Genomic DNA, 26,949 nt, shown 5'->3' with positions numbered 1-26,949 from the left:
AAAATATCTGCGAAAAAAAAGGTTAGGGACCTATTTATCCTTTTTTCAAGAACTTAATTACATTTAGTTACAAAAATAATGTAGTCACCTAATATTTTTCGAATTTAATTTTAATACACTGTCAGTATAAAATAATTTTATATATGTATCTAATTACATAATGTCATATTAGTAAAAATAACTATCTTTTATATTTACTGCGTGAATAGTCATAAAAAAAAGGTAATTACATGACTGTACAAAATATTTTACTCTATAATTACATCAAAATTAAACTCATATTTTTCGAACACAATAATTTTCTTGTAAACCCAAAAAATAAAAAGAAAACTATTATTACCCTTATAAAATAAATGTTGTGTTATAAGATAGAGAACCGATAAAATGAATGAAAAATACACAAAAAAAGACAATATAATTTTTAATGACTTAAAATTGGGTAGAACTAAAATAATTACACGTGAATTTTTATCTTAAAATTAATTTAAATTTGTTCAAAAGATTAAGTTTTTTGGTTATACTTATCTATCCGTCAAATAATATAAGTTGACGACAAAAGAGGTATACATGTGTCAATAAAAAAAAATTGTCCCTCATATCGTTTTTATTTATACTTTTAATTTTATCATTCCTTTAAAAATATGTACGTTTTGGGAAACATAATTTCTACAATATAATGTTGTTGGTCTATTGTAAATTGTAATACTTGTTTTCTGGCTGTAGTTTATTGCTAGCAATTATATATATATGCTGAAACAAGATTAGATATTTAGATTAAATACCTTTTAAACATGGTTGACTTCAAATATATATTGTTCAAATTTAAATGATTAGTTAGCTTCCATTATCTCTCTGTCCAAATCTTCTTAATTTTTGCTAGTTTTCCTGAATAATCAATAATATAATAATATAATATAACAGCTTTAAAATTCCGTTGTTTGCGTTTCGTGGTGGGGTAGTGACTCGAATTGGATTTAAGTTACGAATTCAAGAAGGGAAGTTTCGAAGAAGCTCAGAATCCAACGATCTGTCATACTCAGCATACTTGAGATTCCTTCTTGTTGGTTATTATACTAAAGCTTTTGTTCTGTTTCATAGTTGTATAATCTTAATTCTAAATTTTTATTTTTTATTTTTATAATAATTCCCTTTTGGAGTTTGAACCTTTCATGCGTTCTCTTTAGCCCAATTCAGCGTTTCATTTCATTCATTCATTTTCACCTGTTCGGCTATTCAACGAGGTAATGCATTTTCTTATTCTACATTTTTCCCCTTTTTCTATTACAATTTGTTGTTTAGCTGATTGAAATTCTCAAGTATGAACGAACAACGCAACTTTGATTTCAGGGTTTTGGGTTCATTTGGCACATGCTGGGGTTCTGTTTTTGGGAAACATTGTGGTTCGTTTTGATCAATTTATTATTGAGTCTCACTGGATTTTGTTGACTTTGGATTTGAGACTGCAAATAATAACACATCAATGGTTTAAGATAGAATATAGATTAAGGGTGAGAAATTTTGCATGTCAAATTTGTGAGATAAGAAAATTGGGTTGCTGCTGGATCAGGTTGTATAGTATTTGTTCTGTTCTATTGGTTTAGAGGGGAAAAAGAGAGAGCGCCTATTTTGGTATATATAGAAGGTTATGGAACTAGCTCAGCATAGAGCTATGGTGAATGGGAGAGTTGAGGAGATGCATGGGGAAAGTTCTGATCAAGTGCCTCTCAGGGAGTGCCGAATCCGCCCTTCTCACCCCGTAGGATTGGTGAAGAAGAGAGCTTATATCTTTGATGGAATGGGAAATTTTTACAATAAGGACTGGGATCTTGCAGAACTTTATCAGACGGAGCAGGTGGAAACAGATGTAGCAGATGGCCGGGCGAACGAGTTTTCTTGGTACCATGTAGAAATCCCAAAAGGAAATCAAAGGCCTTCACAATCTGCGCAAGATCTCATCAGTGTTCTTTGCCCGCCTTTGAAACTCCAAGACATTCTCTCACTTGTTAGCAATGGACCATTTTGTGCACATGTTGATGGGGCACTTGTGTTTCGAGTTAATTCACCTGGTCCTCCCTCTAGTGACTTCACATTTAGACTTTCTGCTAGAATTACAAAAAAGTCGGTAATTACTGTGTCCTTGGGACGTGTTCCCAGGTTAGGTTTCTCACGCATGGGTGAATCACTACTTTCTGAGATTCCTACCGTAGAAAGCTCCTCTCAGTTTAGAGGTCAACAGCAGGAAGGAAGTGGAATTGTGATTATGGAACATGTTCTTGAGTTCTTATTGACAATGAATCACTCCGAGGAAGCTGACAATCCTGTTCCTAGATCTGTCTCAAATCTTGTGGTTCACATAATTGACACACATATAGATCAGATTCAAGATCTTGTGACAAAGATTGAGATGGACTTGGACTCTGTGGAGCTTGATCTTGATAAAGGTAATATCATAACCATAATTTTGTTTACTTGTACCACTGCTAATTAAATGGCTTATATCCTTATAGAATACACTGAGTCTTAACTTTTGTTCACATCCCATCTTGTAAGTTTATGCAATTCTTTCATGCTGCAAATAATCCTTAGTTTTAATAAACTTAAAAGGAATAGTGAGATGAGATATATGCAGTTTTTTGGTTTCTCTGGTGTATAAGTGTTGACAATATGACATTATCCAAAGATGGCGTTTGACTTTTGTGGTGATTAATTAAAGGTAATTGGATATAAACCTTAATCTTTGTCTGACTTTCCAGACATTGTAACAGATATAACACAAAATTAAGTTGTCTCTGTTAAGTTGTTGATTCAAATTTTGTTAACGAAATTACTTATTTTGACATCTTAATAGTTAATCCTGGTCCGATCAAGATGTTACGTGGTGCTTTACTTGTCTTTTAATTGGTGGCTTGTTTCTTCTTGCATTTATTTCAAAGAGATTATTAATCTGCATGACCAAATTAATATTAGCTATTAAGACCAAGCTATTCATAGGGAAAAGACCTAAAAGTTTATTGCCTATATCCTTCAGGATTTTCTGTAAAATATCAGGCAATATAGATGGATGGAGCAAATCCTATTTGTAGTTATCTTACCATGCTCCTCTTTTCAGTATGTTGTGTTATTCAGAGGCTATAATTTGTGAAAGTAAAGCCCATGCATGTGCTTTATGCTAAATACTTTTAGAAATCACGTAGATCATCTTTGATGTTTGAAAATTACAGGCCTCCTTGTTTCTAAGTTACATAGATCATTGATTCACATCGCGTAAGGGAAGGTTTGTGTTATAATGTTGAAATGTTAGAAACAACAGAAGCTTGCTGTAGTTCATTTGTGCTTTTATACTGTTTTACCACTGTTATCCAATCAGTGACAAAGACCTTAAGAAGGTCTTTTGGAACATAATATTTTACTGAGCAGAAGCGTCCATTTGGATGGTTTTCACTTTGTAAACTTACACAATTGTTCCCCTGACAAATTGCCAAACATTAGCAGGAGAGAATTCCTGGATATAGTCGACTTATAAAATAGTAAACAATGTTTATGTGACATTTTGATGTATTCACATTATTGTATTCTAGCAAAAGCGTATATAAAAAATTGTTTGGTGCGGTGGACTTATATCTCTTCTGAATGGTTGTGTATAAACTGAAATTCGTAGTATCCTTCTGTGCAAAGTTGTGTTGTACTGCTTCCTTTATTTTGCCATGTTTGCAATTGTTTATGGCATTGAATTAAGAAACAAGTGTTCTGCTTGATTGTAGGTGGTTATGCTCTGAAAAAACAAATGCTAGATGACAGAAGATTCCCCAAGCTGCATATTAATTTACAGCGTCTCCTACAGGTAATACTATGTCAGTGGTTTTTTAATTTTTTATGCATTCATCATGATTATTGCATTAATAAATATGAACCTTATAATCCAAATCAATATATATCATAATTGATTTAACATCGTAGTTTTGTCATTGTGCGTAAGGGTTGTTAGTCTCATCATTGTATTCCTCTCCACGAGTGTGTACACCTCTTTTGTACACTTTCTAGTTATGGTATTAAAAATGATTGATAAAAAAGTGAGAAAAGATTAATAGTTTGTTTTCTATACCAAAAAAGTAAGCTGTACAAAAGAGATTTACACAAAAAGGTTGTGTAAACATCATTTCTCTTGTGTGTTGTATTTTGAATCAAGTGATTGTTATGTTTCCTTTTGTCATGTCTCTTACAGCCAAGTCAAAATTGCATTCAAGTAATTTTAATAAGGCTATAATACTGGATAGTATTTTATCATTGTTGTTAAATGAATGAGGAAAGAAGAGAATATCAGCCTGAATATGTAAATGATTAGAACTACGAATGTTACTATGCTGAGATGACATTACTGTTAATATGTAAATTCTAATCATATGATTTTTTATTTTCTCTTGAAAAATCCATTCAGGTAATTTCGCATGGAGAGCAAGTATATCTCCGAGTTAAAGAAAAATGCTCGTCGAAACGGTGGTTTGCCAATGAAGACATCAACTCCCTTGAAGAACTAATTGGAAGGTTAAGGAGGCTGAAGGAGAATGTAGGTTTTATAGCAAATCGTGTAACAGCAGTACAGGCTAGTCTTGACAGCTGGCAGTCGGAGCAAATAAACAGGAAACTGTACTATCTTTCGTTCCTTTCGATAATATTCCTCCCCTTATCCATCATAACAGGAGGTTTGCAATCTAATTCTTAAATCTTCTCGAACTTTTGTTATCCACATGCATAGGCAACATTTTATGGCATTGGACTTTTTGGATTCCAGTGTTTGGCATGAATGTTGGTGGAGTTCCATGGACAGGGCAGAATTCGCCGGAGCTACAAGATGGTTTCCGAAACGTCCTGCTACTCTGCGTGGCGATGCTATTTCTTGTGCTTCTCTGCTTTGTTTTTCCGACTCTTTACACTCGCGTAGCTGCTGTATGGCAGAAAAGGAAAGGTCCTGGAAGAAGCTGGTCGCTTAACAGGAAGTCGTTCCTCAAGAGACCGTTACGAATAGGAGATCAAGAAAGAGGGGGCTACCTTCGGATCTAATGCTTGAATCATTGAATGTGTCTATGTCATGCTATGAACTATGAAATGAAATATGAATCAACCTCCCAAGTTATGTTTTCAATAATCTCCCACTTCTGCACAGGCAATTTTACCAACTGGTTTTCAGTACTCTCACAAAAGAAGCATAATAAGCTAGCAGAATAGTTCAGAAAAACAATCACATGAAGCCCATATGGATTATGGAATCTGTGTGAAGATAAAGCAAAATGGAGAGAATCTGATCTAGACAACCTTTATTCTTTCATTGTATTGTTTTGTTTTGTTTCTGTTCTTTGTTTCTTCCCTACCTTCTTTTAACGGGGAAAGGAAATGTGGCACATCAATTTTATTTTCTGAAATCATGGGGACACTTTTAACATGTACAGGGTTTCTCTGTTGTTGATTAATTTGATACACTATAACAGAACAAGGACTAGGCATTTTAATTTCATATATTATTATTTGTCCATTGGTGATACAAATGGCTCTCCAAATTTTACTTCATGTATATAATGTAGTTAAGCCCCCTATGAATAATAATTGTTTTTGAGAAATTAAGAAAAATTACTTGTATTCTTCTCTTCAATTGTATATAAAAAATGTTGAAAATATTTTCTTGAAAATAAAAAAGCAAGTGCTCTAACTTGGTTTAAAATAAGCACAGCAAGGCCAAGATCTTGAAACACTACTGCGACTTATAGACCAAGCAAGCAGTAAAGCCATTCATCGTGGTACCACTAGGAGCCACATGTCTTTGTTTGCTGATACCATACGACACCGTTTTGGTAAACATTGTTCTCTATCTGGAACCTTCTAATCCTCTGACTCTTTTCTAACCGGAACTAGAATAATCCTCCACCATCGATAAAAGCTCTTTGAAGTTCAAAACCCTAAACCCTCGAAAACACTTACAAAAACCTCTCAATCACTCCCCTCTCCTTATTCCATTTCTTCGTCAATTCATCCGGTTTTGGCCATGGCAGCAGCCGCGGTGCTTCGCTCTCTTCGCCGCCGTGATGTCGCCTCTGCTTCCGTCTCAGCCTTTCGTTCGGTAACCTTCCAACTTCTTCGCTCACTTTTTTCATTCTTGTTGATTGTGTCGGTTGCTTCGAAATCAGCTCGATTACTCAGATTTGCTTCATTTCTTGTTACTACTATTCCTTCAGCTTATTGATAGCTCTTTTCTGGTTTCTGCTCTATGATTTTTGTATTTGTTACCGCTTGTCGATGCTTTTGGTGGTGTTGATGATAGAATTGTGATTGATTAATTGAATTATTCTGCTGATGTGTGTTGATTATGATTATGGAGGAATATTTTCCCTTTTTCTTACATTGAAATGTTTATGCAGTTGTCGGGTAGCACTAAACCAGCTTATGTAGCTCACAAGTGGTCAAGTTTGTGTCGACCATTCAGGTACCATTTTATAGTTCTTGTTTCATTAGTTAACCATATAGAGGTGCTACACGTTTATATATATTAAAATCTTTGATCGTCTTTGCTCATTGTAACTTATTTTTTGTTACAGTTCTCGGCCTGCTGGAAATGATGTTATCGGTATTGATTTGGGTACTACAAATTCCTGTGTTGCTGTTATGGAAGGAAAGGCAAGGCATTCTTGCGCTCTTAATTTGTCATTGCGTTTCCATTAATATGTTGTGTTTGTGCTTACTATTATTGTATCTTTTACAGAATCCTAAAGTTATTGAAAACTCTGAAGGTTCTCGAACAACACCATCTGTGGTTGCTTTCAACCAGAAAGGGGAGCTGCTTGTTGGTACACCGGCAAAACGTCAGGCAGTAACAAACCCAACAAACACCGTTTTTGGTACCAAGCGGTTGATTGGTCGGCGCTTTGACGATCCCCAAACACAGAAGGAGATGAAAATGGTTCCTTACAAGATTGTTAAGGCTCCAAATGGAGATGCGTGGGTTGAAGCTAATGGCCAGCAATATTCTCCTAGCCAAATTGGTGCCTTTGTTCTCACCAAGATGAAGGAGACAGCAGAAGCTTATCTAGGGAAGTCAATTTCCAAGGCTGTAATTACTGTACCAGCTTACTTCAATGATGCTCAGAGGCAGGCAACAAAAGATGCTGGTAGAATTGCAGGTCTTGATGTGCAGAGAATTATCAATGAGCCAACAGCTGCAGCACTTTCATATGGGATGAACAACAAAGAGGGCCTTATTGCGGTTTTTGATCTTGGAGGTGGAACATTTGATGTCTCCATCTTGGAAATCTCTAATGGTGTCTTTGAGGTAAGTTAGTTTATTGCAACTCTTGCTTGCTTTCCCTAGCCTGCCACAAATAAATAAATGATATGGAAACTTATAACGAGTTTATATGATTATATCCAGGTGAAAGCAACAAATGGTGACACATTCTTGGGAGGAGAGGACTTTGACAATGCCTTACTGGACTTCCTTGTAAGCGAATTCAAGAGGACCGACAGTATTGACCTTTCAAAAGACAGGCTTGCTTTGCAGAGGCTTCGTGAAGCAGCAGAGAAGGCTAAGATAGAACTGTCGTCAACATCTCAAACCGAAATAAACCTTCCTTTCATCACTGCCGATGCATCTGGTGCAAAGCATCTGAACATCACATTGACCAGATCCAAGTTTGAGGCTTTGGTGAATCACTTGATTGAAAGGACCAAGGCACCATGTAAGAGCTGCTTGAAGGATGCTAATATATCTATCAAGGATGTTGATGAGGTCCTTCTTGTGGGAGGGATGACCCGTGTGCCTAAAGTCCAGGAAGTGGTTTCAGCTATCTTTGGAAAGTCTCCTAGCAAAGGAGTAAATCCTGATGAGGCAGTTGCCATGGGAGCAGCAATCCAGGGTGGTATCCTACGTGGAGATGTTAAAGAGCTATTGCTACTTGATGTTACCCCACTTTCTCTTGGTATTGAGACTTTGGGTGGTATTTTTACTAGGTTGATCAACCGCAACACTACTATTCCTACCAAGAAGAGTCAGGTAATACTTGAATTTGGTGAAGATATCTTTAGAAACTGGTTTCTTAGGTTGTGAATTTATACAATCATACTATCATGTGTTTAATTGAACCACGAAGCATGTCATTCATTTGGTTTAGTTTTATGACGGCTTGCTATGTAATTGAGTCTTTTACTGACTTGTCATACCATTGTTTCAGGTGTTTTCAACAGCAGCTGACAACCAAACACAGGTGGGTATCAAGGTGCTGCAAGGTGAGAGGGAAATGGCTGCAGACAACAAAATGCTTGGAGAATTTGAGCTTGTCGGCATTCCTCCTGCTCCCAGGGGTTTGCCTCAGATTGAAGTTACCTTTGACATTGATGCCAACGGAATTGTTACTGTCTCTGCCAAAGACAAGGCAACCGGTAAAGAACAACAAATCACAATCCGATCATCTGGTGGGCTCTCAGAAGATGAGATTGAGAAGATGGTCAAAGAAGCAGAGTTGCATGCACAGAGAGACCAAGAAAGGAAGGCCCTTATTGACATCAGAAACAGTGCAGATACTACCATCTACAGCATTGAGAAGAGCTTGGGTGAATACAGGGACAAGATTCCCAGCGAAGTGGCCAAAGAAATCGAGGATGCTATTTCAGATTTGAGAACGGCCATGTCTGGGGATAACGCTGAGGAAATTAAGGCAAAGCTTGATGCTGCAAACAAGGCTGTCTCCAAGATTGGGCAGCACATGTCAGGTGGTGGCTCAAGTGGTGGTTCCTCAACTGGGGGGTCTCAAGGTGGTGACCAGGCTCCCGAGGCAGAATATGAGGAGGTGAAGAAGTGAAACATCTTAGGTGTCTGTAACCAGATATTTCCTCTCATTCATCTCTAGGTAGCAAGTATAAAAGTGAAACATGTTTTTAAATTTAGTAGAAGAGCATATAATATTTTACATAATTTTGTAACTAATGTTGGAGGTGTTTTTCTTACGGCATAAAGCTTGTCAATTTGCAGTACTTTTGGAGTACTGAACATTGCTGTTTGAATAACTGATGCTGAAATTTTTGCTAGTCAGTAGTGATATATTCTCCCACTGGGTCGTCTTGTATTTCGCATTCTTGCTTTCAATTGAGAATTGATTGGAATTGGATGCTATAGCACAAGGATTTCTGAATATTCAGGTTTTACGCTCATTTGGGGAACAAGTTAATTTGATTAGTCTAATTATGTTTGGTTTACTTTAAAGTTTAAAGGAAGATAGAAGAAAGTGTTGATGTTTCGAAGATGTACATAAAAAACATGGTAACAAGAAAATAAAAGGGAATATACATCCATAAGCAAAATCAAGTTAGCAATGCAACCAAGCTAGTCAGAGTTAGTAATACACAAACGTGTTTGGCACACATACTATGGCTGTTAACAGATATCATATGCACAGCATGGGTGTATCATTTTAGGGATTACATCACATTGGTAGCAGGTGAATCTTGTGAAAACGTGGTTGACAGTAGGGTTGGTATAGGATACTGATGTGGGAACCAAAAGAGGTGACCGACTAGAAGATTAAAGGTGAATAATAAGAAGGTAATATCTCTAATCTCTTCACTTGGTTTGTGCGATTTATCTACGAGGAGTTTATTTCAGATTATAAATAGAACATGAAAAGTACGACGTTTTTTAAAAGGTGAAAATACAGAAATAGAACATAAATTGTTGAACTAACTCCAATTATTTACCATTGTAACCTGTACGTGTAACTTAGATATGCAAAATATGAAGGCATTTTATAAAATACATGAAAAAATAAGATATCAAATAAATCATTCATATAAAATATATATTAAAAATAAGTTAAATAATATATATTTATATATAAAAATATAATAATTAATTTAATTATTAATTTTCTGTATATACATAATATTTTTTATAAAAGTATTAAGAAATTATAAATTAATTTATAAGATAGTCGCAACGTCCAAAAAAATTTTAGTTATTTCAAAAATATCAATGTTTTAATAATTTTAACGATTGATTTCAATTATAAAAAATATATAATAATTAAAATTATTAAAATATCGATATACTAAGAATATTTGAAAATTTTCTATTTTCTATAACATTCTATTTTTGAACAAAAAAGCAAAATTAAAATAAAGAAGAAAATATTTACAAGGAAATTATAATTATAAATGAAAAAAGGAAACCCCAAAACGACACTTAATAAGGTCGTTTACGTTTCGCTAGAGCATCACCAAAACCAGAACCATCTTACTAAGAGTTAGTGTGTGTGTTTTTAAGGTTTAAACCCTAAAACCTCTGCGCCACTTCTCTCAGACATGGCCGCTAAGAAAAGGAACTCTCCCATCGACGACGAACCTGCCGTCGAAGTACCCGCAGCTGAAACCAACGATTCTCCGAAATCCCCAAAGAAGAAAACCAAGAAAGACAAAGGCAATAACCACAGTGATGAGCCACAAGAACACGTGGCAGCAGCATCTGATGGCTCCGTCAAGCCAATGGAGAGGAAGAAGAAGCGCAAAGCTCTCGACAAGGAGAGGCGCCGCACCGCCGCTGACACCGAGCCGAAGCTTCCGGAGCCATCGACCTCCGCAGCACAGGCTCAGCCAGTGGACTCGCCCGGAACCAGCAGCGGCGGAGGTTCTCAGCTCCCGGAGTTTCACATTGGCGTGTTCAAGGATCTCGCGGTTGCGGCGGAGCCTGCGAGGGAAGCGGCCGCAAAACAGCTGGTGACCGAACTGAAGGCGGTTCAGAGTGCTTACGATGCGCTTGATGAGAAGGAGGTTGGCGACGGAGGGTTCAAGCTTGAAGCTGAAAAGGATGATGGATTGGATGATTGTGCACCTTCTGTTAGATACGCTGTTCGCAGGCTTATTCGTGGTGTTTCTTCCTCTAGAGAGGTTTGTGCCTCTTCTTTTTTCTGCGTTTCTTTTCGTTGTAATGTAGATTTGCTTACTCTTTGCTTTTGAAATTCAATATGAAGATTAGTGTAAGGATGCTTGTGAATCGGAATTTGGAACTAGTCATTGTTATTGTAACTTCACCTGAAAAGTTCCTCTCTGGTTCATAATTTTCTTTTCCTCTCTGCTTAGACTGTGCTTCATTGTTTGATGGATGTTGTTCATGCATGTTCTTATTGGAAACTTTTACTCGGTATACTCCATTCATTGGTGTTGTGCTTAATTTGTATGATGAAATGTTGCTGACATAACATATTTTGTTGCTTTTGCAGTGTGCACGACAAGGTTTTGCTTTAGGTTTAACTCTTTTAGTTGGTGCTGTCCGCAAGATTCGGGTTGAATCATTCCTTAAACTTGTAGTTGATTTATTGGAAGTAACTTCGTCAATGAAGGGTCAGGTAGGAGATGCCAATTATTATTATTTTGTTTTGTTTATTTCTCACTTGCTAGTACTATATCTGTGTAGTTCTTGGGATATTGCAGGAGGCAAAGGATTGTCTCTTGGGTCGCTTATTTGCCTATGGTGCACTGGCTAGATCGGGAAGACTTACACAGGAATGGACTATAGAAAAAAACACATCATGCATTAGAGAATTTGTCAGTGTAATAATCTCTCTGGCGAATAAAAAGCGGTACTTGCAAGAGCCTGCTGTTTCAATAATTTTAAACTTAACTGAAAAGGTTTGTATATTATCATAAGAGAAGTTTACCCCTGAAGTACCTATTGTGAATATTATGCTTGTTTCCAGTTGTGCTTAGGTTGCATTTTCGTTGGTTTTCAAAGTGTAGTCGTCATCCCTCTTTTTTCTGTACAAGTTAAAGAGATCCTTTTCTCTTTCCTCTAAAGTGCAGTTGCATGCCTTTCTTTTCCATTATATTATGCTGTTTCTCATGCTATTCATTTCTTCTTCTGTTATTTGAAGATTTGCAAACATTTCTTCTCCTGTCCTGTGCTGAAAAACCAAGAAACTCTTACCTATCATCTGGGCCATTTGCTAGTATCTTCTCTGGTGATTTTGAGCAGCATTTCATATTGTTTCATATCTATGTTTGACATATAAACTTATTTATTTATTCATTGTAGTTGCCTGTTGAAGCGTTGTTGAATCATGTTGTTGAAGCTCCGGGGGTGAAGGAATGGTTTGATGCTGCTATGGAAGTAGGAAATCCTGATGCTTTGCTTCTTGCACTAAAACTACGAGAAAAGATTTCCATTGACAACTCTGCATTTGTCAAACTGCTGCCAAATCCATTCAGCTCTAGCCTGCTCTTTTCCACTGATCAGCTTTCCTCCCTGAGCAATTGCTTGAAGGTAGCTGTTTTTTCAGTCATATATAAAATACTAATTCATTAAACCTGTTGAAAGTAATAGAAGGTAATCTTTTATGCATTTTCTTAATGCAGGAGTCAACCTTTTGTCAGCCCCGTGTTCATGGTGTTTGGCCTGTTTTAGTAAATATTCTTTTGCCTAATACTATTATGCAAGAAGAAGATGCAGCAGCAGCTTCAAATTCGTTAAAGAAGCATAAAAAGAGTCGAAAATCAAGCTCCTATGATGAAGAAACTGCAAAGAATCTTCAGTCTTTCTGCGAAATAATTATTGAAGGATCCCTTCTCTTGTCATCTCATGACCGTAAGCATTTAGCTTTTGATGTTCTGTTTCTTCTACTCCAAAAGCTGTCTGCATCTTTGGTTCCAATCATTCTATCAAGCAAAGTTGTTCAGTGCCTTATGGATATACTATCAACGAAAAACACTTGGCTGTATAAAGTTGCTCAGCATTTTCTCAAACAATTGTCTGATTGGGTTGGAGATGATGATGTCAGAAGAGTTGCTGTTATAGTTGCTCTACAGAAACACAGCAATGGAAAATTTGATAATCTCACACGAACAAAAGCTGTAAAAGATTTCATGTCACACTTCAAAACAGAAGCAGGTTGCCTGCTTTTTATTCAGAGCTTGATGAACCTGTTTGTAGATGAAGGCAGTGCCTCGGAAGAACCTTCAGACCAGAGTCAAACTACAGATGAAAATTCCGAAATAGGTTCCGTTGATGATAAGGATTCCCCAAGGTCCAATGGCAATTCTGATTTTTTAAAGAGTTGGATTATTGAATCTCTTCCCAGCATTTTGAAACACTTGAAGCTGGGTCAAGAGGAGAAATTCCGAGTACAGAAAGAAATCATGAAATTTCTGGCTGTTCAAGGTCTGTTCACTGCGTCTCTTGGATCTGAGGTTACTTCTTTTGAGTTGCAGGAAAAATTCAGGTGGCCAAAATCACCCACATCGAATGCTCTTTGCAAGATGTGTGTTGAACAGCTCCAGTTATTATTGGCAAATGCTCAGAAGGGAGAGGGGTCACGAGCTTCGGCTAGTAGCCTTGAGCCAAATGATCTTGGCCTGTACTTCATGAAGTTCTTCAGCACCCTATGCAATATTCCTTCAGTTTCCCTATTTCGTACCTTAGATGATGAGGATGATAAAGCAGTAAAAAAATTACAAGCAATTGAAGCAAAATTATCCAGAGAGGTAATTATATTTGTGACCTGTTATTAATAATACACAGACTTGAACTTCAACTGGTCCTTTCCACTGATTTTCACTACAGATTATCCGATGAATTAATGAATTAAATCAACAGTGTTTTTAAGTATAACCAATAGATTCCACCAGATAGAAGGTTGCCTTGTGATGTTTAAGAGTCACCTACAAACCTTATATTTGGATGCGACTCTTCTATTTCCATATATATCTGTTTGTACACCATCTGAGTATTTTGTACTTCATAACTTAATGTTTCGTATGGTAGGCCATAGACATTGTCTTGACTCCAACAGTAATGGTGTTACAAAACAAAGAGTTGATGGTATTTCTTGGATGTGTGATAGCTCATGTTCTCATTTGCATATCTAAGTTATCAGAGTATAAAATATATAAGGATTTGTAATAGAGGTTGTCTTGAATCTTGACTGTTGTTTGTTGACTGTCTAACTACCCATAATTAGAGCTATTATCTTGTGACAGTTTTAGCCATTTCACATCATTATTTTCTTGTGGTTTACATGTTCTGAGATTATATTTAGTACCTACCAGTACCTGCATTTGTACCCTAAATTAACGTTGTAGTTGAGCTGTTAACAATTTGTTTTAATAAAATATATTTTAATTAATATTTGAGCATTCTCTTAATCTTTTTTTGTTAATGATATGTAGGAAAGGAGCCATGGGCTTAGTCCTGAAGCTAATAGATTGCATGCACTGAGGTACTTGCTTATCCAATTGCTTCTGCAAGTGCTTCTTCAACCAGGGGAGTACTCAGAAGCTGCATCTGAACTCATCATCTGCTGTAAGAAAGCATTTTCTGCTTGTGATCTTCCTGACTCATCTGGAGATGATGATTTGGAGGCTGATGATGCACCTGAGTTGATGGATGTTCTTGTGGATACATTACTTTCACTGCTTCCACAGTCATCAGCTCCTATGCGATCTTCTATTGAGCAGGTTAGAATAAACAAAATATGATATTTATCTTCAACTGCTTCAGGATTCTGTGTTAACTGTATAATAGTACCCCCAGTTACCTCAGAGCATGCTCATGTTGTATCTTGCCTTTATGTTAAGGAGATACATAAAACAATACCTGGAAAGATGTTGGACGGTTTAACAATAACATTTTATTTGTTTTTATCTGTTTAATACTCATCTCCTTGTAGGTATTCAAATACTTCTGTGATGATATTACTGATGATGGACTGATGCGGATGTTGCGGGTCATCAAGAAAAACTTAAAACCTGCTAGACATCCTGATGCAACAAGCGCAGAAGATAGCGATGGCGATGACGACGATGACTTTATCAATATCGAAGAGGAAGATATTGATCAAGCTGAGACAGGTGAAACAGGTGAGACTGATGAGCAGACTGATGACTCGGATTCTGTTGTTGAGGCTGAGGAAAATGATCAGGGCCATCCTGAAGCTTCTGATGACTCTGATAGCGGAATGGATGATGATGCAATGTTCAGGATTGATACGTATCTGGCCCAGATTTTCAAGGAGAAGAAAAATCAGGCTGGAGGTGAAACTGCCCATTCCCAGCTTGTGTTGTTCAAACTTCGTATCCTTTCATTGTTGGAAATTTTCCTTCATGAAAATCCAGGCAAGTATACCTAAAATCTATTACTCTGGCCATTTTGTCTTCTATGCTCAGTGTACTACATAATTAGGCATTTTGTATTTGATGATGAGTTTTTGTTATTATCTTTTCCCACTTCATCTTTGAAATGATTATGCTATTCTTTAATCTACAGGTAAGCCTCAGGTTCTTATGGTGTACTCAAATTTGGCTCGAGCTTTTGTTAACCCACATACAGCAGAAGTTAGTGAGCAGCTTGGACAGCGTATTTGGGGTATATTACAAAGGCAAATATTTAAAGCCAAGGATTATCCAAGGGGTGAAGGGGTTCAACTATCAACTCTTGAACCTTTGTTGGAACGAAATTTGAAATTGGCGTCAAAACCATTGAAGAAACAAAAGTCTGCATCAAATCCATCAAAGAAATCAGCTTCATGGAACCGACAGAAAATGGTTTCCTCCCTTGCCCAAACATCAACCTTTTGGCTTTTGAAGATTATTGATGCAAGAAACTTCTCAGAGTCCGAACTCCAGAGGGTGGTTGATATTTTTCGGGAAGTTTTGGCTGGGTATTTTGACAGTAAAAAGTCTCAAATCAAATCTGGGTTTTTAAAAGAAATATTCCGAAGACGACCATGGATTGGGCATGCTGTGTTTGGCTTTATTTTGGAGAGATGTGGAAGTTCCAAGTCAGACTTCCGACGAGTGGAGGCACTAGATTTGGTAATGGAAATATTGAAGTCACTGGTGACGCTGAGTAGTGATAATCAGAATGCAGCCAAAAAGGTTCTTAAGAGCAATTTGGATAAGCTCTGCAATTTAATGAAAGATTTGGTGACAAATATGCCAAGCAAGCAAGCAAGGAGGTCAGAGGTACAGAAATTTTGTATAAAGACCTTTGAAATCTTGACTAAACTCAACCTCACCAAGTCTTTTATTAAAGCTCTGGCGCCTGATGTTCAAGCTGCTCTTGAGGCACAACTTGGTGAGCAGTTCATTAATTTGAAGCAGCTGGGAAAATAATAATATAGAACTGATGGCTACAGCCTGATTATTTTGGTTAGTATAATGCATCACGATTGTTCTTGTAGACCAGGACAATATAGAAATGATTTGAAGCCTGGAAATTTTATTTTGACTAAAGCCCGGGTACGATGGGATTGGAGCTCCATGCTTCCTTCAAGGACTTGTTCAAGCGATTGGAAGCGGAATCATGGAGGTTAAGGCAAGACTTTGTTGAGGGAGTTTTGGGTAAAAGTAACTCTTATAATTCCTTTTTGACGGTGAAGTACTATTATATCCCTATTTGTTTTTGGTGTATTTGTATGCTTGTTTTGGAAACTTGACTCTTAAAAAGACTTGAAAGATGAACTTTTTTGGTGATTAAATCAAATAGCACATTTCTTTGGTAAATTTAACTTTAAACGATTAATGGAAGGTTTCATTATTATTAGGCGTCTTTTTCATTCCAGGTTCTTGTATAAATACACAGTAGTGCCTTGAAATTTCTTTAGGAACCTGTTACTTTACAGGAATATACTCGAGTACTAAGGCCAGCTTTGAATAAATATCATCCATAAAATGCCCAGTCTATATCATTACAGCAACAAGATGAAAAGATAATTCTCTATTTGCGCTTTCCTTTCACTACACACCCCTTTCCTTGGTTAAAATTGGTGATACTTTCCAACAGTTTAAATACAGATTCGTGAAAAGACCTCCTTGGAAGAGGATAATTCTATTTACTGATGTAATGTGTACAAGGTAAGCTAAAAAAAAGACCACCATCCTATTCCTAATAACTAATGCATTATTGCCAGGATTTCCACCGCATTTCACTACCTTTTTTGGCCTAAAAATTTCCTAGAATCATTTTTACAACTGTTGCACACTACAAATCATCGAGAAAAGGGACTTAGCACCCAATCAGACCGCTACTCCCAAACTGCACCAACAAAGCAATGTTCACAGCACCTGCAACCGAAAGGCAACCACCGATTTAGACCAACAGAAGCTTTAGCCTTGGGAATGAAAGAATATATACAGACACGAAACTAAACAGAACATACCTCGCCAATTTTTCAAAACAGCACGCTCAAGGCATGCCCAATCAAGCAAACACCTTCATCAGCTCACCCACATTGGTCATGTTGGAGCATTAGCAACAAAAGCCCTGTATGGCTGCTACAAGTGCCCATTGTCTGCTTCAGAATCACTCCCCGAGGAACTACCTGAATCTGAATCTGCAAATAGTAATAAAAATATATCGTTATTTTTACTCCGTAGCCGATAGTTATAACAGATAACAGCTACAAACGGGGTTAATACCACTCGATGATGAGGAATCACTGCTTGAACTACTGGAACTACTTGAACTACTGCTGGCATGGCCTCCAGCTGCCTCTTTGTCTTTTTCAATCTCCACAGGGGGAAAGGTACTCATTGGCATCTCGTCCCCAATGTCAACATCCTCATCCCCAGCTTCCATTTTCTTTGGTTTCTTCACTTCAGCAGGAGGCACCTCAACCTTCTCACTAGTAGCTAATTCCTGTACATTTGTCCATAATCACAAATTAGTATCTGGAAAAAAGGTCAAACTCATTAAACAGAGGAAGATGCACACATTGAAAAAAACTTTACCCCATTGGATTTGTTGGGTGCGGCATTGTTGTTCAAGTTGCCAAGTAGTGCCTGCCGCTTAATTTTGCTCATCATCTTCTTCCAATTGGTCACCAACCGATCAAGTTCCCAAAGGGTCTCAGTGTCAACAGCCTCAATATCAAGCTCAATCTCATCCCCATCCTGCTTAAGGTTCCCATTCCTCTTCCTTATGATCTGTACCACCTGCTCCATTTTCTCAGGAGGCAAACTCTGCAGCCCAATACCCAACTTGTGTTTCTCCTCAAGGCTCATCTCCCTCTTATTGGGGTCCTTCGCCTTAGGCTTTGGCTGCTTCAAAGGCTTCACCGGAGGGGCTCTCATAGGGGAAGGAGTGCGCACTGGCGACTGCACCATTGGAGGGTTCGAAGAGCTCGCAGGGGCCTGCACTGGCTCGGGTTGAAACCTTGCCGGAGGGATCACATTCTCCTTCTTGTTCTTAACCCTCTCAATCCTTTCTGGCTCAGCATGATTCCAGGAACTGGCCTGCAATTCCTCATCAACATCATGATCCTGCTGCCTCATCGAATCCTCGAATTTCTCATGCACGGGACGATACAGCTCTTCAAACTTGGTTAAAAGCAGGTCAGCCATGTTGTGCACATCGTGACCAGGGGGGTTATATGTCAGCGCGTTTTTGAACGTCAACCGCACATCGGAGGCAAAATCCGCCGGCGAGGAATACACGTTCTTCGCGAGATTGGACTTCACGGTGCCCAGATCCATGGGTTTCTTCACTATATCATAATAATCGTGAAGACCCATTCCAACGACATCAACGGGGGTGTTGAAGATCCACCCAACCTTGTGCTTCATGATCTTCTGTAGAACCTGCGAGCAGGACTTCATCAAGTTTCCAATCTCCGAATTCGACCGTTTCAAATCTTTGGTGATGGAATTCACCGGAAATGGCCGCTTGTTGCCGGAGATTTTCTTGCTCGATGATTTTTTAGGAGGGCCGTTGAAGCTCTGCCTGGGCTGATATTCTCCGCTCTCGATTTGTTTCTTAAGCTTTCGAATCTGCTCGAGCTCCAAGATCAGGCGATTCTTGAGCTCGTTCAGCTCCTTTTTTGTGTACGACGCCACGTTGAACGTCACATATTGAGAATGATTACCGTCGTTGGACCTGCGGTTGATGGATGAAGCATCATCTGACGCCGATTGGTTCTTTTTGTTCCCAAATTTTGAGTTAGGGTTAGGGTTAGAAAATGGTACTTTTCCCATGAATCCAGCTGCACCGCCTCTATGTTGCGGCCAATTAGGTTCGTTTCGGTTGGCTAGGACGGCGGAAGCCATCAAGGTGCAAGATCACAGCCGTCCGGTTGGATTCCGGCGTATCTCCGGCATGAATTCTCCAATGCGCGTCGAACAGAACATGAGTCAGCTGTCAGATAAAATCACGCGCCAAAGGGACCCTCACGCGCAGTTGAAAATCGTCACGCGCCGCCGATGCAAACGAAGATTTTGAATCAAAAGAGAGAGGAAAAGCGTAGAGGCAGGGTTTGGAATTTGGCTTACCCTAATCTGTGCGAGGAACGAATGGGTGCTATGGCCGCTTCTTAAAGGCGATGAGATCTGCCCGTGGTTGCTTCGGGTAGCTTTATTTACCGTTGATTTTTTGTTAATACCTGATCTAACGGACATAAATCGTTTTCTGGGGTTGCCCGCAAATTGGTCATGAGATCTGGCACAAACGGTAGCGATTTTTCTGGTTTTCCACGTGGCCTTTGTATAGCCGTATGATGACTGAGGTGGTGGTATCTTGATTGGGGTTTGAGTTTGAAGCGAATTTGAGGTGAATGTGTCGTGCATTTAGGGTTTGGAGAGGGCCTGGCCCAGATGATGACGTGGCGGGAACCAAACTGGCGGTTCCGGCATGCGGGTGAGAAATTACGCGCAGCGCGTAGCTTCGAATGAAACGCGTGTTTGTGTAAGGATAGTTTCGTAAATGCATGTTCAATATGGACGGAACCGGTTCTTTCACTCCCAATTTTACTTATGTGTTAGGATTATTACATGTCATTTATATAAAATATATATCTAAAAAATTTAATAATATATATAAATAGGTTAAAAAAATTAGATATGAAAGTAGTAAGAGTGATACACTTTAATATGGTAATTTTTTGTATTTTTAAAATTGTGAAAAGTATACAAATCGGACGGTCTAATTTATATTTAAAAAATTAAAAAAATTTGGGGTACGCAAATCGGACCGTTCGATTTCTATACCTCAAATTTTTTAATTTTTTAACACAAATTGGACGGTCCGACGATTCGATTTCTGTACTTCTAATAAATCGAGCGATCTAATTTCTACTTTTCTAATTAAACGGTTTCATATTTGAGAATAACACTCCAATCCACATTTCAAAAAAACACCACTACTATCTCAATATCAAATACAAAAAAGTGTATATAAATATATACTAATTATTTAGTAATTTTTTTATATGCGTATACCTTTTTTATATTTTTTTAATATGAGACAATTATAATTACTAATGAATTCATCTACCTTTTTAAATTAAATATATATTATGATAAATTTGATATTAATTTTAGATGATAAATAATTTATTCTTTTAATAAAGTATTTTGAATTTAAATTTTAGAAGATAACTAATTTTTCATAGATATAAGTTAGAAGATATTTTAAAAAATAACTTTATACATCAAATTCCTCCCAATTTTCATCATATATTATAGATCAAACTTAAATAATTATGTAAGTTATGTATATGAATATCAATATGAACTTAAAAAATATTTCTACTATATTTATATAAAAAATATGTGATCCTGTTATTCAATTTGATATTATTACATTCGCCATACATATGTTAATATATATTTTTTTGTCTAATTCTCTTTTATTGTGTTACAATTTTACAAATACACTTTTAATATATACGAGGTTTAATTATTTTATTGGTTTTTATAGTTTTACAAAATTTTTAATTAGATTTTTATATATTTTTTTTAATTGGGTCTCTGTATCAAATTATATTTTTTAATTAGATCTCTTTTAACAGTAATTGGCTTAATTTTATAATAATCTAACTAAAAAAATCGATGCAGGAATCCAAATAAAAAGAAAAAAAGTATAGAGACCCAATTAAAAAAAAATTAGTGCAAGAACTCAATTAAAAAAATACAGAAATCTAATTAAAAATTTTACGAAATTATAGAGACCAATAGAATAATTAAATTTATATACAATTGTAGCTTATATTTACAGTCAACTTATTTATATAAGCAAGCTTAGCAGTAATCCCAGAAAAAAAAGGAATTCAGGGATACTTTTTGATCCTTTGTATTTCCATATTAAAATTTCTATTTTGACTAATAGAAAGAAGGTGGGGGTGCTAAATCTCCTTCTTCTATTGAAACCTTTAATAGTTTTATTGATGATAATTTTCTGTTGATATCGGTATGGTCGGAAGACCATTCACTTGGTCAAATAGACGGAGGGGTGATGAGTTGATACAGGAAAGACTGGACCGATTCCTGGTAGGAGTTAATTGGCAGCAACTCTATCCCAATGCAACGGTTCTTAGACTGTCAGAATCAGGCTCGGATCATGCCCCTCTTCTCCTAGACTCTAATCCGAGAACTGAGAGATCTAAACGACGATTCAAATTCCAAGAAAGATGGTGTTCCAATGATGAAATACGCCAGATTGTTAGAGAGGTTTAGCATGAACAGATTGATGGTTCAGCCATGTATATCCTAGCTCAAAAAATAAAGCGTTGTCGGCATAAGATTATCAAATGGCAGCAAGAACACAGATCTAATTCGAAGGTGGAGATTGATTTACTACAGTCGGAATTAGAGGAACTTCGTTTAGCAGGAATTCATGGAGGCGACATCATTTCAGAAATAGAGGACAAACTTGAAAAAGCATTGCAAAATGAGGAATCTTATTGGAAAGATAAGTCTATAGTCAAATGGCTCAAATATGGTGATCAGAATACAACTTTCTTCCATCAGAAATTTAGAAATTGAACCCGAAGGAATAGAATTTGGCAACTAATTGGCAATGATGGTAAAGTGGCTACTTCAAATGCTGGTATTGCTTCTGTGGCTGAATCTTATTTCAAGGATATCTTTTCCTCCACTTGTCATGAGAACCCTGAACCTCTGTTTACTGATTTTGAACCTAAGGTTACAGCTCACATGAATCGTAGGCTTCAAAGACCAGTGACTATGGAGAAAGTGAAACGCGCAACATTTAGCATTCATCCTCAAAGTGCTCCAGGAGATGATGGTATGACAGCAAAATTTTTTCAAAGCTTCTGGAACATACTTAGTGGTGATGTGTTTCGAGCAGTTAAGAGCTTCTTTTCTGGGGGCAGAATCTTGAAGGGTTTTAACCACACTCAGATCTGTCTTATTCCCAAGATTTTTGATGCTAAAGATATGACTCAGGTAAGACCAATAAACCTATCTTCAGTATTTTACAAGATTATCTCCAAAGTATTTGTACATAGGCTTCAGAGTATGATGAATAGACTAATTAGCCCTACGCAGAGTGTTTTTATTAAAGGCAGATTAATCTCTGATAATATCCTAATTGCTCACGAGTGTATGCATTACTTGAAGAACAAAAAAAGGGGTCTCAAAAATGAAATGGCGCTAAAATTAGATATGAGTAAGGCATATGATGGGTGGAATGGCACTTTCTTTGGTTTATATTGGAAAACTTTGGTTTTGACTCTCGATGGATCATGTGGATTCGAGAATTAGTGACAACTGTTTCTTATTCTGTTATTGTGGAAGGACAACCTTATGGTTTCTTCAAACCAAATAGAGGTATTCGACAAGGAGATCCTCTATCCCCTATCTTTTTCTTTTTTGTGCAGAAGGTCTCTCCTTCTTGCTACACAAGGCAGAACAAAATAGACTAATTCAGGGTCTTCAGATACATAGGCGATGTCCCAAGGTCAACCACCTCCTGTTTGCTGATGATTCCATTTTATTCTGTAAGGCTAATCCTGAAGCATGTTCAAATATCCTGCATTTATTGAATTCTTATGAAAGCATCAGTGGCCAGAGGGTAAATCTTAATAAATCTGCTGTATTCTTTAGCCACAACACTCCATCCACTACTCGTACACCACTGGCTAACTCTATGAATATTAATCATATTGGGGCTCAGGATAAATACCTTGGTTTGCCTTCTACAGTCTCTAAATCGAAAAAGGCTTCTTTTAGTATGATCAAAGAAAAGGTTCGGAAAAGAATCCAAGGGTGGAAGCGCAATCTTCTTTCGTCAGGTGGTAGACACATATTGCTTAAGGCAGTGGGAGAAGCTATTCCTATTTATACATTGTCTTGCTTCAAGTTGCCTGATGGTTTAATTTCGGAAATTCACTCTCTACTTTCTCAGTTCTGGTGGGGACAAAAAGGTTCTGAAAGGAGGATGACTTGGATTAGCTGGGACACTATGACTCGCCCACGAAAAGAAGGAGGCCTTGGATTTAAAGATCTCAGAATCCAAAATCTGGCGCTTTTAGGCAAACAGTTTTGGCAACTTGTAACACAGCCTACTTCCTTATTATCCAAAATCTTAAGAGGTAAATACTTTAGCAATGGTAATGCTATAACGGCAGAAATTGGAGTCTTACCTTCTTGGGGATGGAGGAGTATACTGGAAGGCCGAAAGATTGTTGAAAAAGGTCTTAATTGGGCTGTGGGTACTGGTGAGGATATCCGAACCTTTGAGGATCCTTGGCTGCCTCCTCCGTATCCTTTAATGATTTCTGACATGCCAAATAGACAGGCTATTTCTGAGTTGTTTCCAAGAGTTAAAGATCTAATTAATGAAGATAGAAATTGGAATCAGAATCTCATTCAAGAACTATTTCCCCAAGACGTTGCAAACAGGATTTTGTCAGTTAAAATTCAGTAGAGTATGGACAAATTGCAATGGGATTTGAACAAATCCAAGCAATATGATACAGCTTCAGGTTACAGAATTGGCTATTTATTTTACCATCCGCCTCTGGAGTTTGCCCTAATTATATGCAACAAAAAAAGCCGTGGATTGATCTATGGAAGTTGAACTTGCCTCACAAAATTAAGCTATTTATTTGGAAAGCTCTCCATGGCCGACTTCCGGTGCTTGCTCAGATTCATCACCGCATCCCATCTATATCACCAATATGCCCTTGCTGTCATGAAGCAACGGAAACAGTCACTCATTGTTTGATCGATTGCTCTAGAATTAAAGACGTATGGTCTCAGAGTTATCTTCGTGACTGTCTTCCCCCTCAGAGTTCTAACGACTTTTGGACATGGTGGACTGCATCAACAGAGATACTTAACCCGTTGAAGAATGCTGACCGTAATCCTCAATTGCTTGCCATCATTTGCTGGAACTGCTGGAAAGCTCGCAACCAGTTGATTTTTGAAGGTTCTACTTTTATGCCGTCTGCCATTCTAGCAAGCTCTGTCAAGTTGCTCCGTGAAATCCAAAGAACTCCCAGTTTAGGTCGTCATCTCCATGAGACAAGCTCTTAGGTGCATTCAATTTGATTTATCATTATTTCTTCTTTAAGATTTTTCTTCGTTTTTCGACCACGCACCGTTGGATGAATACCTTCAGTGTAGTGTTTTTGGAAAATCCCCACTTTTTATTATGCTGTCCTGCTTTTGGACATCTTTGTATTTTATTTTTTAATAATTAATAAAATATAACCTATTATCTTTGAAAAAAAAAACTAGCTCTCCAATAATTTTTTTTACCTTTAATGTTTAAACACGTATTTACATTCTAAAAACACAACTTGTTTATTATTGCTTTTATCGTAAGTGCTTTTGCGCTACAAGAATGCATTTGGCGGATAAAATAAAATAGTGAGAACAAAATATAAAGAATAGAGACATAAAATTTAATATTTTTATATTTTGTTTGATGATAAATTAAAATAAATTATAAAAATTTAATTTATTATTATTTTTTATATTTAAAAAATTTTAAAAAATATATAATAATAATAAAATAATTCTAAAAAATTAGCAATAACAATAAAAAAATAAAAAATAAATTATGTCTTTTGTTAGTATTTTTGTGTCCTTTCTATTAAGATAGACACAAAATATATTAATTTAATATCTCTAAATATAATGTTTATATCTATATGTCTCATCTGTTAAATATAATTTTATATCTTTATATATCTGTTTTAGTATTCCATAATTATAAACGAATGCAACCCATAATACTATTTATTTGTCCTAAAATATTTGTTAGTTTGAAAATAATATACATGTATAATTTATAATATTTAAATTAAAGAGTAAAGTAACAAATAAATTATTGAAAAATTATATTTTAGATAGATTAGTTTTTAAAAAAATACCAATAAATTTTTTTAGGATAACATATATGAACACATTATCTTCAAATTACCTTATATGATTAGAATAAAAAATTTTAATTTAAATTAATTTATTTATATTTATTATTCTACAAATTTTTATTGATATTTTTTTAATGACTAATTTTTAAAGAAAGTAATGTACATATTATCACTAAATTGGCAAATTATACGCTATTATTAATCAAAATTAGTTAATTAATTTATAATCTATTTTATATTTTTATATTTTGACTTGATGACCAACTTTGGCTATAAATAAATCAAATTTATCGCATTCATATCATACCAAAAATAAGAAACAAGTGAAAACATATATTGATTGATGTTGCTATGAATGATATTATATGTATTACGTAATGAATATATTATTATTTATACTATATTATAATATCACAAATACAATAAAAATACATACTAAATAGTATTTATATAGTTTTTTATTTTCTTTATTTTTATATCTACTTCTTTTATTTATTTAGAATAAAAACTCATGTACAATTATCTTTATGTGAAATTGACAATTAAATTATAATTTAATCAAATTTATTAAATTATCTAATTATTTTTAATTATCAATTTCACGTAAAAATAACTGTATGTACATAAGCCTTCACATTTATTTATTTATTTTACAACACACTCGATATTACCACAAAGATAATCACACTATATTGGCAAGACAGAGGAGATTATGTTCCCTGTGCATTTTGGCATGTTGCATTGATGTTATTTCCAGTAGCTGAGATTATGTTAATGTTTTCCATTACAAGGCTGGTGCAAGGTATTTTGCTTCGCAATTCAATACAATTGCATTCTCGCTCATTGAGGTTCCTTTCACATTGTGATAAGTTATATCACTCACTTCCACTGCACCTTCTCCATATGCATCATTGGCATAATATTGTTGGTTAATAATCACAGGATTTTCAGCTTTGTCAAGTATAATATCTTCAAATGTGATACTTTTGGCATATCCAGATCCTCCCTGCATTTAAGGAACAACATATACTTATCAATAAATTCCTTATTTCCAACATTTAAATTAATAAGTAAAGACACAGACATATATGAATGATTATACGGTTTTGACACCCAAAGTGTGAATTAGCATTATAAATTTATAACTAAGTTTGTTTTATGTTAAAATTTTATTTTTAAGATAACTAAAATTCAACCATAAATCTTTAGTCATGAAAAATCTCATGTTAATTGTTTAATATTAGTGACAAAAATGTTCTTAATAAAGCTGAGTTTTATTAAGAAAATAAAAATAAAAATAAATTCGGCAACTACAACTATAAAAATAACATAAAAAATACTGAAAATGAGTCTAGCGAAGTTCTATCGTCAAAAATCAAGTTTGCTATTCATATCAAACGAACAATGTTAATAAAAAAAGATTATAGTGATAAATATTCATCCTAAAAAATTAGAAACAATATTTACCTGCCATGTCTTGATTCTAGCTCCATTGATAGTTCCACTAAAAGTGCAATTTTTTACATATATCTCTTCCACTATATTAAACTACTCTTCTACCTTAATCCATAACAACAATAAAGTCTCATAGCCCACAAATTCAACCCAACAGAATACATAAATTCAATTACAATTTTAGTCTTTATTATCTTTATTTTATTTTTTGTTGTTCTTATCTTATCTTTATTTGCTTTTATTTTTTATAGGACAATGCTCTATATATATTTAGTTTTACCCTCATAGTTTATAACACACTTCAGTACAATTCAATCAATTAACAATCAATAAAAGTTCGTTTCTTTGCTTTTCTTAT

At 35.9% G+C, this 26,949-nt stretch overlaps 4 protein-coding genes across 4 annotated transcripts; 3 read left to right on the top strand and 1 right to left on the bottom strand.

The window, feature by feature from the left end:
* The first annotated feature begins 571 nt into the window (after positions 1 to 571).
* Positions 572 to 5,540, top strand: LOC112714780 (uncharacterized). The gene is made up of 5 exons (XM_025766448.3): positions 572 to 1,241; positions 1,348 to 2,441; positions 3,762 to 3,841; positions 4,436 to 4,700; positions 4,790 to 5,540. Exons 2-5 carry the CDS (start codon positions 1,646 to 1,648, stop codon positions 5,056 to 5,058), a joined length of 1,410 nt encoding a protein of 469 aa, XP_025622233.1. The 5' UTR covers positions 572 to 1,241; positions 1,348 to 1,645; the 3' UTR covers positions 5,059 to 5,540.
* Positions 5,541 to 5,624: 84 nt separating this feature from the next.
* Positions 5,625 to 9,170, top strand: LOC112714778 (heat shock 70 kDa protein, mitochondrial). Its single transcript, XM_025766446.3, has 6 exons — positions 5,625 to 6,109; positions 6,408 to 6,472; positions 6,585 to 6,663; positions 6,749 to 7,315; positions 7,415 to 8,035; positions 8,214 to 9,170. Exons 1-6 carry the CDS (start codon positions 6,035 to 6,037, stop codon positions 8,838 to 8,840), a joined length of 2,034 nt encoding a protein of 677 aa, XP_025622231.1. The 5' UTR covers positions 5,625 to 6,034; the 3' UTR covers positions 8,841 to 9,170.
* A 192-nt stretch (positions 9,171 to 9,362) lies between these two features.
* On the top strand, positions 9,363 to 16,524 carry LOC112714777 (uncharacterized). The gene is made up of 8 exons (XM_025766445.3): positions 9,363 to 10,917; positions 11,250 to 11,375; positions 11,461 to 11,658; positions 12,062 to 12,289; positions 12,382 to 13,506; positions 14,191 to 14,478; positions 14,691 to 15,135; positions 15,287 to 16,524. Exons 1-8 carry the CDS (start codon positions 10,336 to 10,338, stop codon positions 16,132 to 16,134), a joined length of 3,840 nt encoding a protein of 1,279 aa, XP_025622230.1. The 5' UTR covers positions 9,363 to 10,335; the 3' UTR covers positions 16,135 to 16,524.
* Positions 16,525 to 16,669: 145 nt separating this feature from the next.
* LOC112714779 (transcription factor GTE7) lies at positions 16,670 to 19,842 on the bottom strand. Its single transcript, XM_025766447.3, has 4 exons — positions 17,752 to 19,842; positions 17,440 to 17,659; positions 17,181 to 17,354; positions 16,670 to 17,085 (listed from the first exon to the last, which is right to left on the bottom strand). The coding sequence occupies exons 1-3, from the start codon at positions 19,063 to 19,065 to the stop codon at positions 17,296 to 17,298; spliced, it is 1,593 nt and encodes a 530-aa protein (XP_025622232.1). The 5' UTR covers positions 19,066 to 19,842; the 3' UTR covers positions 16,670 to 17,085; positions 17,181 to 17,295.
* Between the last annotated feature and the right edge of the window lie 7,107 nt (positions 19,843 to 26,949).

The sequence above is a fragment of the Arachis hypogaea genome, chromosome 10 (assembly GCF_003086295.3).
Source record: "Arachis hypogaea cultivar Tifrunner chromosome 10, arahy.Tifrunner.gnm2.J5K5, whole genome shotgun sequence".
Lineage (NCBI taxonomy): Eukaryota > Viridiplantae > Streptophyta > Magnoliopsida > Fabales > Fabaceae > Arachis > Arachis hypogaea.
Note: the sequence above shows the minus strand (reverse complement) of the source record. Positions and strands in the feature narration are given on the sequence as shown.

What these genes read in the sequence shown, in the direction of transcription:
- LOC112714780 (XM_025766448.3), top strand. Translation starts at nt 1,646, where the DNA reads ATGGAACTAGCTCAGCATAGAGCTATGGTGAATGGGAGAGTTGAGGAG. An exon ending in GGAGCTTGATCTTGATAAAG is followed by an intron (nt 2,442 to 3,761) that starts GTAATATCATAA and finishes GCTTGATTGTAG; the next exon opens with GTGGTTATGCTCTGAAAAAA. An exon ending in CTTATCCATCATAACAGGAG is followed by an intron (nt 4,701 to 4,789) that starts GTTTGCAATCTA and finishes TTTGGATTCCAG; the next exon opens with TGTTTGGCATGAATGTTGGT.
- LOC112714778 (XM_025766446.3), top strand. Translation starts at nt 6,035, where the DNA reads ATGGCAGCAGCCGCGGTGCTTCGCTCTCTTCGCCGCCGTGATGTCGCC. An exon ending in AGTTTGTGTCGACCATTCAG is followed by an intron (nt 6,473 to 6,584) that starts GTACCATTTTAT and finishes TTTTTGTTACAG; the next exon opens with TTCTCGGCCTGCTGGAAATG. An exon ending in TTCCTACCAAGAAGAGTCAG is followed by an intron (nt 8,036 to 8,213) that starts GTAATACTTGAA and finishes CCATTGTTTCAG; the next exon opens with GTGTTTTCAACAGCAGCTGA.
- LOC112714777 (XM_025766445.3), top strand. Translation starts at nt 10,336, where the DNA reads ATGGCCGCTAAGAAAAGGAACTCTCCCATCGACGACGAACCTGCCGTC. An exon ending in CCCTGAGCAATTGCTTGAAG is followed by an intron (nt 12,290 to 12,381) that starts GTAGCTGTTTTT and finishes TTCTTAATGCAG; the next exon opens with GAGTCAACCTTTTGTCAGCC. An exon ending in TGCGATCTTCTATTGAGCAG is followed by an intron (nt 14,479 to 14,690) that starts GTTAGAATAAAC and finishes ATCTCCTTGTAG; the next exon opens with GTATTCAAATACTTCTGTGA.
- LOC112714779 (XM_025766447.3), bottom strand. Translation starts at nt 19,065, where the DNA reads ATGGCTTCCGCCGTCCTAGCCAACCGAAACGAACCTAATTGGCCGCAA. An exon ending in CACCCAACAAATCCAATGGG is followed by an intron (nt 17,660 to 17,751) that starts GTAAAGTTTTTT and finishes ACAAATGTACAG; the next exon opens with GAATTAGCTACTAGTGAGAA. An exon ending in TGATTCCTCATCATCGAGTG is followed by an intron (nt 17,355 to 17,439) that starts GTATTAACCCCG and finishes TACTATTTGCAG; the next exon opens with ATTCAGATTCAGGTAGTTCC.